Source organism: Scatophagus argus, chromosome 17 (assembly GCF_020382885.2).
Source record: "Scatophagus argus isolate fScaArg1 chromosome 17, fScaArg1.pri, whole genome shotgun sequence".
Classification (NCBI taxonomy): Eukaryota; Metazoa; Chordata; class Actinopteri; family Scatophagidae; genus Scatophagus; species Scatophagus argus.
In genome coordinates, this window is record NC_058509.1 from 15,220,049 (window position 1) to 15,232,933 (window position 12,885).

Genomic DNA, 12,885 nt, shown 5'->3' on the forward strand with positions numbered 1-12,885 from the left:
CATTCTCCTGGTTTAACTTAAATATGAAATATGAAGCAGGGGTGATAAATGATCAATGCGTGGTGTCACTTAAAGAGACTTCAACACTGATTTTATCTCTCTTCCTCCCCCTCCTCAATCCCGCTGGTTCCTCAAGAGGACTGTTCTTTTGACTCTGTTGTAAAGGTAAATAGACTGGGGTGGGCAAGGAAAGTTAGTTAATCAAAAGTTAATGCTGACCTGCCAACCTTGGGAAAAGTAATAATTTGAGCCGTACATTATGTGATTTGTAAGCAACCTTTCTCGTTCACCAGGTGTTTAGGTTGGGAAAGTAACATGGAGTTATATTGTCAGCACAATCTGGAAGAGGAAGTTCTTCACAAAAAATCTGTTTCTGAAAACTACCATGTATTTTACAGATTGTGTAATTTTGATTTTGACATCAGGCACCAAGGAGCTTTAGGTGATAATGTAGCCAAGAACCTTTTTTTTTTGTTTGTTTTGTTCGTGTGACTTGTTTTATGTCACAACATACATTTCTGCAAATACTTGAAAATGATGCATGTAACATTGACAATATAGGTTATTTCCATTTTTGTTATTATTTTTATTTTATAAATAAGTGAATGCAATTCAATTATGCTTATCAGTTTTTGTAATCGCACATATCACACAATTAAGTAATAGTCATGAAAACATGTTTCTATTCAGGTGTAATCAAACTTTGTCTACAACGCAGCTTGGGGCAGTGCAAGTGATATTTTAGAATCCGGTCAAATTGTACAAGTTTGCTTGATCACTTGAACAATCAAAAGCAGAACTATGAAGAAAGGCCTGTGTCCATGATGGTTAATGTTTGCAGTGTACCCATGCAAGTACACCCAAATATCACTGGATCCATTTGATTCTGAAGAAAACTGTGATTATGAAGACTTTCAGGTTCTGAAGCTTTTTTGCAATTTTATGTGTGTTTATCCTCTATGGAGGTGATAATTATTACAGGGGAGCATAGAAAATATTTTATTCAAACCCTCTCCCTGTTACTCCCTTGTTACTAACTTCTGCCTAACGAATTGCTTAAAAGCATTTAAGCGTAACAACATTGACCAAACTGAAAATAAGAAACAAGCTGTAATAAATGGAAATTGTCTTTAACTTCTCTAACAAGCCTTTAACAAATTGTAGGATCAGACTTCTAAGCGGATGTTTGTTGAATGAAGATCAGATTGGAAGAGAAAACATAGAAGTCCCCCAAAGGTAGAAGCAACCACTTCGCATCATCTTGCATTGCATAGTTTTGCAGGCACAAGCTAAAGGTATCACTCTATGATTACCATAGTGTGTTGTTTATGAGAGGTTAAACAATAATAGACTTTTAAATTAAGAGTGCTCTTTATTTAAACATGTTTCCATAGCTCTGAAGTATAAAATCACCAAAGATATTTAAGTTTAAACACAAACTCGCTCAAGGTCAACAATTATATTATGGACATTAAATCAGTAGCCCACCAATTATTAATAGACAACAGGCATCATAGACTATTCACTGCTTAATCACAAAAAGTCCAATTTCCTGTTCTAGCAGACAACAAAACAATGTAGGTAGTTTTACATGCAGCTCACTACTCCTTCAAACACCACAATCACTGCCGGACCCACATACCAAAGAAACAGTTGCTCTATGGAATAGCAAATCCTGACCTAGACAAAGTGGCAGAGCACCACAGAAAAGTTGCAAAAGCCAGTTTCCCAATGATAAACCAGCCTACACCAGTATACAGTGATAACTGTGGCAGATTTCAAAAGCTCTATTCAATATATCAATATATATTAAATAATATCAATTTTTGTGAGTCTCAGATTTCACAAAGAAGTAAACAAAATCAAGTTTCTCATTTGTAGCTGATAACTGTGGATTGTGTCTATGTGAACTTATGTTTTAATGTTTTAATTTCCAGCTGATTTGTTCTAAAACAAGAAACCTACAAAGGGGTCTTACATATGCGCCAGCAGGCTACATAGATGTAATGCCAAAAGACTGAGGCTAAAACTATATGGCATGTCTCATAGCAAAAAGTCAGCAGCTCTCCAGTTGTTAGGGAGCAGCACTGTTCGGCATTGCAGGGGTTAGCTAGTTAGCCAGAGGGTTATTATCCCAGTGGTAAGCCAGGTACATATGCAGTCAAGCAACATTATTTTGTGTATTTTATGTGGAACATGTTAGATATAATTAGTGGGTATTTGATTGGCTGTAATCACTGGCTGTCTTAAACAGCTCACACACTTTGAAATATCTTCAGGAAATCCATTAAACTCCTGGCTATTTTGACAAACATTTCTTTCCGCAGACAAGCATCCCACAGAGTCTGTATAATGGACAGAGAAAGACAGAGGAAGAAATGGTGACGTCCTCGAGGGGGCATCCTGACATCATCCACAGTGGCGGTGGAGACATGGTGCTGTCACAACATACAGCAAGGGGGGGATGGCTTAGTGTCACCAGCTCTGACACACTGGGGAATGACCCAAGCCGGAGCAATGACTGTGACAGTAATGGGACAAGTATCTGGGAAAGGAACGGATGGTCATGGAGCAGGACAGAGACAGGAGGAGGTGGAGGGGTGTTTGGTCGGGAGGGTGGTTTGTTGAAGATGATCAGAGAGACAAGACTAGACAGGATGACTATATCAGCATTGTTTGGATATCTAGATATTATATTATAACAGTTCAGACCTGACAAGTGAAAAGCAGGTAGCAGCATGTAGCATTTTTAAATGTTAGTGTGTCATTGTCTGTTCTGGCCGTGCCTGTTATTCAATGTTCTTTAGTGACTCCTGCTGGTTATTTACCATAGTGCAGTGTTACTGTTCTGGGTTCTCTAGTGACTCCTGTTGGTCATTTACTGTAGTGCAGTGTTTGAGCACTGATTTGTATTTCATGTGTAACAGTAAGTTAGTTAAAGCAAACTAAACATGGTCTGTGTGCTGATGTGTGTTCATCTGTTGCCATCCTTCGTTCATAGCCCTTGAGAAGGCATCACCTGTAAGTTCATGCATTGTGAGATGATGTATCTTTGATATAAGCACATTTTCTTGACCACTTTTTGTTACGATGTCTGTGAATTTAGTGAATCACTTGGGGTAGCCTTTTTTGATTAGTTCAGATTAGTTCATTAATGCTCCATTAATTCTGTAACACTTATTTTGTTTAATACTTACCTGCTGGTCATGCTTACGTTATGTGATATGGTATAAGTGAAGTTTACCAATATTTTTGTTTATGTATTTTTCAGTTTCACACTTTTCATACAAGTAAAGCATCTCAACATCACTTCATGGTCCTGAGTTACTGTATGGATGTGTTTAACTTGCTGGATAACTGAAGGGGGAAAATTCAGTGAGGCCAGTAAAGTGAAAAGGTGGAGACCTCTGAATTCTGATCTAGGATATCTGTGACTTTCCTGTATTTTTTTTTTCTAATGTGTGTACAAATTTCCTTGGAATCTGAAAATGCATCAGAGTACTGTTGGAAGTCCCCCTCTTTTTCATTGAAACCTACAGTGTGCTATGACTCAGATGAAGAGAACGTCAACCAATGATCTTCAGGGAACCTGCAAAAACACATTGCAGGCATGTCAAACCGGTCCACAGGAGGGCCGGTGTGGCTGCAGGTTTTCTTTCCAACCAAGTAGCAGCACACCAGACTTGACTCATTTAATCAACTGATCTCCGTCTTCAGACAGCTGATTGGTCAAACGGTGTGCTCTTGGTTGGTTGGCACAAAAACCTGCAGCCACACCGGCCCTCCTGTGGACCGGTTTGACATATGTGCATTAGAGTATAGAGAAATACGTGACATGTGATACTCACTCTGTTCGTCTTTTTTCTTTCGTATCAGCTGTTGTAGCTCTTCACTCTTCTCTTCCTCCATCTCTCTTTGCCTATGTTCAATGTTATACTGAGAAAAAAAATAAAGCGCTCAAACACTGCACTACAGTAAATGACCAACAGGAGTCACTAGAGAACCCAGAACAGTAACACTGCACTATGGTAAATAACCAGCAGGAGTCACTAAAGAACATTGAATAACAGGCACGGCCAGAACATTGTCACATTAATAGTTATAGATTTGTATAAACTAATGTCGAGAGAACTGTCAGCATTGATTGATAATTATTTCTAAATTATTTTCCATCAGGTCCTATTTGATCCTTGCTTCCTTGTCCATCTTTGTAGTTTGTGGTTTGTGACAGAAGCTTGCAGTCGTTTTGGTGAGGGTGTTACATCTCTACATAAATAACTTTTCTGGTATACAGCCCTAATTTTCTTTGATTCCCCATGCAGATAATAAGCTTGTCCTCCAGTTTTACTCGACACGTTTCTAATAGGGCTTGACTGTCGCTGAGTAGCCTCGACACTGATATACAACAACAAGAATATGCATGTGCATGCTCAGCCACTTATTCTCATCCTATTTACTCTTTCTGGAAAAGACAGATGCAGCCAAACTCCTTTATGCATCTAAAACTGCCAACAGACATTAGCCCCTTTAACACTGCCTGTTCAAGGCAAGAGTGTTGTGTTCAAACAGGTACATCTTTGTTCTGCCTTTAAGCGGGCAGTGGATGTAGAGAAGCAGAGCTGAATGTCTATGTAAAAAGTGGGGAGATGGCAGAATGGGACACGCGTTTTTAGGTATGCTGTTGTGTTGCTTCATGTCTCTTTTGCTTCCAAAATGTTGGCATGTTTTTTTTAAAATTACTCACTGGGACAGCATTATGTCAACTTGTTTGGTTCAGTGCAAAAAAGCAAAGCTGCCATGAAATAGCATGTCTTTGCTGTTGCGGTATTGCAGAATCTCTGGGTAAGGGCTATTGTGTAGCCTACACAGGGTGCAATGTAGAGAAAGAGTTGTTGATTGTGATTTGCTCATTCAGTTCAGTTCTCTCATTTCTACAGTACTTTCAGGAGGAGTTTGGAGAAAGGTTGTTTGTTGGCCACCCTCACCTAAAATGTTTTCTGCTTGAGTTTAAGAGGAAAACTTCCAGTGACACATAACAATCAGCCACAACATCAAAGCCACTGACAGGTGAAGTGAATAACATTAATCATATGTTTTCAATGCAATGTTCTGTGCGAAAACCTTCTGCCAATCAGGCATCAGCTCCTCCCTTCAGCAGCAGCCTCCCTTCCACTGGACAATGCACCCCGTCACATAATGAAAGCAGGAACGTCTCAAAAATCACAACAAAGGGTCTGCAGACTCCTCAGATCGCAACATGATCGAGAATCTGTGGGATGCACAGGAGTAAGTCAAATCCACCCTCCAACTCTCAATGCACAACATTCCAATACTGGTGACCACAAAATACCCCCAAAGGTCCTATGTCCATTTCCCTGACAGGTCAGAGCTGTTTTTGCAGCACAAGGGGGAATGTTAAGCAGGTGGTATTCATGTTGTGGCTGATCAGGGTATGTCTTTACCCCCTCAAGGGTGATTTCCACAAATATGTGTTCAGTCAGGTGCAAATAAATAATGAGAGAAACCTAGCCATTCCATAGATGTAAAGTGTTGACATTGTGTGGGAGATTTTGTTACTTAAAGTTTATTGAGATCAAGAATCAATCAGCCAGATGTTTTCTAGCTTTTTTCACTTAGCAACGAGAGCAAGGAGACATTGCATTGCTAGTGTTTCTCTCATGAGCTAAAAGGGCTCCCTCTGATTGGTTCAAGTGGGTTGCTGAAGTGGGTGGCTCAGTGAAGGGGTCCCTAATGAAGAACTACAAGTGATAATATAGTTAGAGCTGTGATATCCAACTATCATTTCTTGTGGTTTCACCAAAAGCCTGCTGCTGTTTGAAATGCGAAATCTGTTGGTCAGTGCAAATGAATCATGTGGAATAGCTTGTTTTTAGAGAGTAACTTCACTGTTGGCAGCCAGCTCCGTTGCTTTTGCTTTGATGATGCTGCTGTCTTTATCACAGATGATGTGGCCACATAGTTTTAATAGTATAGATGGGATCCTCAGTTTCTCTGTCTATTTAACATTTCTCCCCCCCTACTCTGACAAAAAAGGTGTAATGAAATGATGGAGCATCAGCATTCTCTAGAGGCCAGTGGAGGACATAACATATTCTTTGTGGCAAGGCATTCATCTCTCTGTTCGTCTGATCTTTCTTTTGTCTGCTTCCTCTCAATGCAAGAGAGCGTAATATTTATTACAAAATGCAGTCTTGTGCAGACAATCATTTTGGGCTAGATGCAATGTGACATTTTTGAAAAAGACTTGTGTAGTGGTGTAGTGTAGTGGTGTGTAAGGTGTAATGTATAAAGAGAAAACCTGCTCTGTGGCTTCTACGGAAGTTACAAGTTTTTCTGGCGTTACTTTAGCACAACCTAAATGAACTTGTTCATTTAGGGTGCACACCCTATAGGAAAAGGTTTTACAGGAAATGAATCTACTGATATCGGGAAGTACACAACAGTTTTATAGTGTTGCTATGTGCATATGTGTGTGTGAGAGAGACAAACAGACCTGAGGTGTGGACTTACAGGAACCCTAAATGAACTTGTTCATTTAGGGTGTGCAACCTGAGGTCAGGTCAGGCAACCTGAGGTGTGGACTTACAGGAACCCTAAATGAACTTGTTGAACCTGAGATCAGGTTTGTTTGTCTCTCTCACACACACATATGCACATAGCAAGACTATAAAACTGTTGTGTACTTCCCAATATCAGTAGATTCATTTCCTGTAAAGCCTTTCCATTCCTCTCATTTCACATGTCTTTTCACTGTTTATTCCACACTGCTCTTCAGATATTTATCTTCCAGTTTAACCCTAGAACACTAACGTTAAAATTAGTAACACCATCACTAACGTTGGGTATATTTTACCCGATATAATATCTCGGATAAAATACAGTTTATCACACCAGCGTTCATCATGCCATATAGGACACACAGTGGCCACCTCTTGGTTTTTCTTTCACAGCTGTACTGAGCACACATTTGGTCGAAAGTATCAACACATCCCTTCATTTGGTTGTAAAATTCGATCACTTCAAAATTGTGTGGGTGAAAATCACCCGACGTTAGTGTTCTAGGGTTAAGTAGCCAAAGTAGAATCATCTTTTCTTCTTTGCACAATCATTTCAGTGCTCAGCAGTAGGGCAGTCAATGCACACTGATGAAGAAGACACTAAGGGTGTTCTGAAGGTTAAATGCCTGAAAGCAGTGCAGACTCATATGCTCCCAGATTAGATTTTATATTCTAATGTGCTGTTTTGCATTGCTTTCATATTATACACAAAACTATGCAGATTGTTCGTTCAGGCACCCACCTGTTGTTAAACATTTTCTTCTAGTAACTATCATTATCACATCCCTGCATCCGACTTTCAGTTAAAATGTTTCCCCTTCTTTTAAATGATGTCATTTCTCCGTCACTTTTCTGTCCTCCCTCAAAATAGCCCGAGGCAGCTCTGATAGTGCAAAACAAGTCCATTGAAACTGACAGTATGTTAAAGTATGTAAGTCTCTGTGTGTGATGCTCCACCCATCCTCTCATTGCTGAACGCTTCCTGTAAGTCCACACATAAGAGCCAGTCCCCTCAGGACATCCAGGTGAGAGCGAGTCAGTTATCAACGGCACAAGGCCAGCGAGGACACACTTGGCAGTCAGGAAGCATCTCTTTTACTTTCTGTGCCTAAGGTAAGGTGCTGTGTCTGTATTTAAAAGGAGTTTGACATCAAGAAAGTAGATGTAATGTGGATGAATTTCAGTTTAAAAGAAGGAAAAGAGGACACTGAAAGGGCTAGAATATTTTCATTTAGCTTCTTTTGTGTCATTCGACTGGGGAAGATCTCTAAATATAAGATCTCACAGAGAACTCCTGGTGCATATGAAGGAATGAATGTTAAGATAATAGAGTCTTGGTGGATGAAAAAGTGTTTGTAACTAGCTCAACCTGCAGAGCAAGTCACAGCCATGGATCTGTGACTGTTTTAGATAAGGTGGTTATGTACATAAGTAACTGGGTAAAGCTGTAGACTTAATGGAGACCTGTGCTGAGGATCAAGAAAATTTACACAAGTATAAAGCATATTTTCTAACTAAGAATAATGTTGGTCCATTAGGGCATCCCTGCATAATACATTCCCTGTTGGTTTAATGACCAGAATGTTTATGGTGGTTGATTTCCCTCAAACATACTGTGTGAGGAGCATTTGCTAGAGATCTATTTGCATTGTATGAATATTGCAATGAAATGCATCAAATGACCCGAGGTTTCTCAGTTAAAAAAACATGATATGTCTCATCCGTCACAAAAGAGACAGAGAAAGACAAACACACGGCAAGGAGATAGACGAAGCCAGCTGCTGTCGGCAGGGAAGAGAACAGTGCAATCTAGAGCAAATAGGAAAACAAATTGTGGTAGTGGTCCAGCTCTGCCATCTCCCCAAGACAAGATATACTGTTGTCTGTGAGGTTGTTTATTTTCCCTGAATGTCACCTTAAAGTTTGTATTTGTGTGTGCACTTTGTCTAAAATTGAGAGATAAATCATACTAATAAATCACATGCTCTACTTGTTTGTGCAAAAGCAATCAGTCATATATGCATTTGTGTAAGGGCAAATGTGTTTGTGTCTAAACATGCAATTTGCGAATTTGCCAGGCCCCTGTAGGACTTTTTTTTTAAAAATGACAAGTCTGAAGATATATAACAGGGATACATCTTACACTGTGCTTTCTAAATAAAACTGAGCAGCATCATAATCCCAAAGGCACAAACTGAAATGCATTTTAAGATGAATTCCGCTGTGTAAGTAAACTCAGCAGTGACTGCACCTTGAGTAGCACCTTTGAGCAGCTCATGTCTTAATTATGAAGGTATTTGAATCTTCTTACGCTGTGTACTTTAATAGTCAGGAATAGTAGATGAGAGAGAAAATAGCAACTGATTTGACAGCTCAGTCTGTTGACAGTGATGCTATAACACTGAAGGAAAGTGTTTCCAAATTCAAAAAGTCTGGATTAGACAAGACAGAATCGAAATGGAACAGTGAACAGTGAGCCTGTTATCCAACTTGTTCCCTGTCAGGCTGTGAGCGTTCACCAGAATGAGATGTAAATGTTAACGAGAAACTTTTTTTGTTCTATTGCTGAAAAGAAATCCTTTCCATCCTAACTCTTGTGTAATGTAGCAGACCCTCCTTATGTTTACACCTACATAACAAAATCAAATACGTATTCGAATGGTGGTTAACCCTCACTCAACAGTAACACCTGTCATTCCACTACTCCCAGCCCAAACTAAATCTGTCAATCCCTTTCAGATTTAAATGTCAATAGATCCACAAACACACACACACACACACACACACCAAGCACCTCTTTATTTAGATACTCCCAAACCCCAGAGGCAAGGAGAAATGGTAAGAGGGCCCACAGACAGCAAACAAAAACTGAAAGTACACCCACACAGAAAGAAACACAGAGCCAGCTGACCATACAGGTGATCCTTATCAGCTCTATCTTTAAACTCTGCACACACTCAGACCATTAATGCTAATATTTCAACTGAATTTCCCTTCCTCTCTGAGAGCACCAGGGTCCAGTGGTAATATACCAAATGAAATGCTGTCCCTTAACAGCCCATTGAAGAACCAAGACCGCAATAGGCACTTGGGATTACAGAGATAATTGTGGCTGCTGGATCAGCCCCACTGTTCACATAGCTGATTAATGGAACTGAGAGTATTGGTTTGTCTATTCAGCATAGGGAGTACCTAGTGATGACTCACTCATTGTTGTACAATGAGTCAGTACAGCACAGATCAGGTATGACGAACTATGTTGGTGAAAAACGATGTCTGGGTGTTTCGTTTTCTCACAGATGAATTAATCAAGATTGCTTGTTAATTGTTTTTATTCAGCTTCTCCAAGTCAGGGAATGACAGAAAAGTTGTACTATCTTTGTACAATATTACTGCAATATAATATCAATAACAGGAATCCAAAAGAAGTTTATATCTATTAGAAGTGGATTGGATTACATGTTGTCATTCCCACAAGTTAGAAAAGATGTAAATAAATAAAGGGGCAGTCCAGATATTTTAAACATCAAGTCCGGCTTAAGTGTGTGTAGGACTCCATCAGTTTTATGATATCTCTTAAGGCTCTGGAAGACCTTTGCCAAATCGGAGAACAAGATGTCATAGTGATATTATAAAGGTCATGTGGGCTTGAATTTGAATACTGCAGAGTTAGGGCAGAAAGTGTGTCAATGGGGAGTTTGGGAGATGTGGGTACTTACGAAGCAGGGAGTAAAGGTACCACACAGTACAGAGTGTAATAGACGTTATCTGGCTGCATTATGGGAAACATAGGACCCAAAATATTTAGTCTTCATGCAGTTTCACCAACTAAGTCAGGACATCTCAGCTGCTGCATTGATTGTGAACCTTCTTTTGAGAACTTTGAGAAGTTGAATTATTAAATTACTGGGAGTACTCTTTTTTTTTTTTAAACCTTGCTTCATAAAATTAGATAAAAAGAAGAATTTGCTGTGTGCTTAAATCTAATATAGAGAGAGTTTTTCACATTTAAGTGCTTGAACCTTTTTAATCTACCTTATCATCACTGCATTGCTCAGAGTGAGGACATCGCCCCTCCTGGTCTCCTGAGGAGCTCGTTCATCTCGTTCAGCCTCCTCCATCCCCAGCTCCACCTCTAAGTCAGCAGTCATGAACTGGTCTGGACTGGAGGAACTCCTCAGTGGGGTCAACAAGTACTCCACCGCGTTCGGCCGCGTCTGGCTTTCCATGGTCTTCGTCTTCCGAGTGATGGTATTCATTGTAGCGGCACAGCGAGTGTGGGGTGATGACAGCAAGGAATTTATCTGCAACACAGCCCAGCCGGGTTGCGCCAACGTGTGCTACGACAACATCTTCCCCATCTCCCACATCCGCCTGTGGGCCCTGCAGCTCATCTTTGTCACGTGTCCATCGCTGATGGTGGTGGGGCATGTCGCGTATCGTGAGATGAAGGACTTGAAGTACACGACCTCGCACAAGGGCGCCCATCTGTATGCCAACCCTGGGAAGAAACGTGGGGGGCTGTGGTGGACCTACCTGGTAAGCATCAAGGGCATGAAAGTTTATTTCTGGCCCCACTGTATTAAAGCCCACACAGAAGTGCTCCAGCCTTTTTCAAACCGAAGTTCATCATTGTTAAAAATGTCAAAAATAATTACCATAGATGAGTGGCTTTGCACAAAAGGCTGGCTTATGTATTTGTTTTCTCCTGATTACAAGAAAAACTGTTTTCACAGCTTCTTTTGCATCTCGTAGAAAGATCTTTTTTTTTATTAAAGAACCTGCATTAGTTTGTCTTACTATGCATCCTTCCTCCAGTTATAATCAAACTCAGGGCAGTAGTGACTGAAAAATCACCTGCATTTTGTTTGATGGATATGCAGGCAAATTAACCTTTTGCCACATTTGTTTTAAACTTCTTGAAAAATGTGTCTCCCAGTTTAACCCTCATTTATCTTCTCATAGGCGAGTCTGATTTTCAAGGCAGGCTTTGATGCTGGCTTCCTTTACATCCTGTACCATGTCTATCATGGTTATGACATGCCCCGTCTGTCCAAGTGTGCTCTGCCGCCGTGCCCCAACACAGTGGACTGCTACATATCACGTCCTACTGAGAAGAAAATCTTCACCCTCTTCATGGTGGTCTCCTCAGCTGTCTGCATCTTAATGTGCATTTGTGAGATGATTTACCTTATCTGCAAACGCATCCAGAAATTCATTAGGAGGAAGACTGTAGCAGAGAGGATGCGGTTTGCCGAGAGTCACGAGATGGCACCGCTTACAGCATCCAGGTCAGAGTTCAGGTCCAAAACATCAATCAGAGTTGATCCTACAGTCTCTCACCAAAACCTCAGTAACTTAAATGAGAAGAAGAAGTCACAAGAAAACATGATTAACAACATGGCAGAGGGCTTGATGAAAAACTGAGTGAAGTACTCGAAGAACCCCTGCAAGCAAATACATTCATCAGACTCTGTGGAGAACTGCTGCTCAGCACGAAAGACATCCTTCAATTCAGGGATTTCTGAGACAACATTTTGTGAATATTATCATGTTAAATGACTTTCTGCAAGAATGCACACCTTATGCAAGCAAATTAACTCCTCAAAAAGTATGATGTTAAATGGTCTCCAGAGGAAGTTTAGGGGTTTAGAGTATCTTTTGGCACTTGATTGTGTTGTGATGTGTGGATGAGTGTTTGTCCATATTTATGTTTTTATGTGTGTGTATGATTGGCCAGTCATATGTTTAGCTGTTATATGAGGTACTCAGGTAAATAAAACTCTCTATACATAAAATGTAAAGCGATGTAAGTACAGTGTCGAGAGGGAACCCTTTCCCTGAACACACACACACACTGCCCCCTAATGAATAAACTAGATAAAACATACGATAATCTGTGGAAAGCACTTGAGGGGGTTTCTGTTCTCAGTTATGCAATATGAAAACTAAATATACTTTAGTTGACCTGCTGACCTTTTTGTGTCACACTATTAAATCCTATTTTTTTGTCCACAAATTTGGTGGGTTTTTTAAGCAATAGGGGCAAATATATTTTGTTTTACATTTTGTAAGTATTGTTGTGATCCACAATGTTATTTCATTGTTAATACATTCAAATCTGTGTGTGTGTCCTTTGTTCTATTTGAAAAACTTTTCACAATTATCATACATCAAGATACTGAAACCTGTCAGTTCAGGGCATGGAGGGACTCTGACTGAAATATATATATATATATATATATATATATATATATATATATATATATATATTTCAATTTATTACTAAAAGCAACAAAGCTGAAAA

The 12,885-nt window shown here is 39.9% G+C and overlaps 1 protein-coding gene across 1 annotated transcript; it reads left to right on the forward strand.

The window, feature by feature from the left end:
• Window positions 1-7,584: 7,584 nt before the first annotated feature.
• Window positions 7,585-12,706, forward strand: gjb9b (gap junction protein beta 9b). Its single transcript, XM_046417676.1, has 3 exons — window positions 7,585-7,691; window positions 10,637-11,117; window positions 11,544-12,706. Exons 2-3 carry the CDS (start codon window positions 10,728-10,730, stop codon window positions 12,003-12,005), a joined length of 852 nt encoding a protein of 283 aa, XP_046273632.1. The 5' UTR covers window positions 7,585-7,691; window positions 10,637-10,727; the 3' UTR covers window positions 12,006-12,706.
• The last annotated feature ends 179 nt before the right edge of the window (window positions 12,707-12,885 follow it).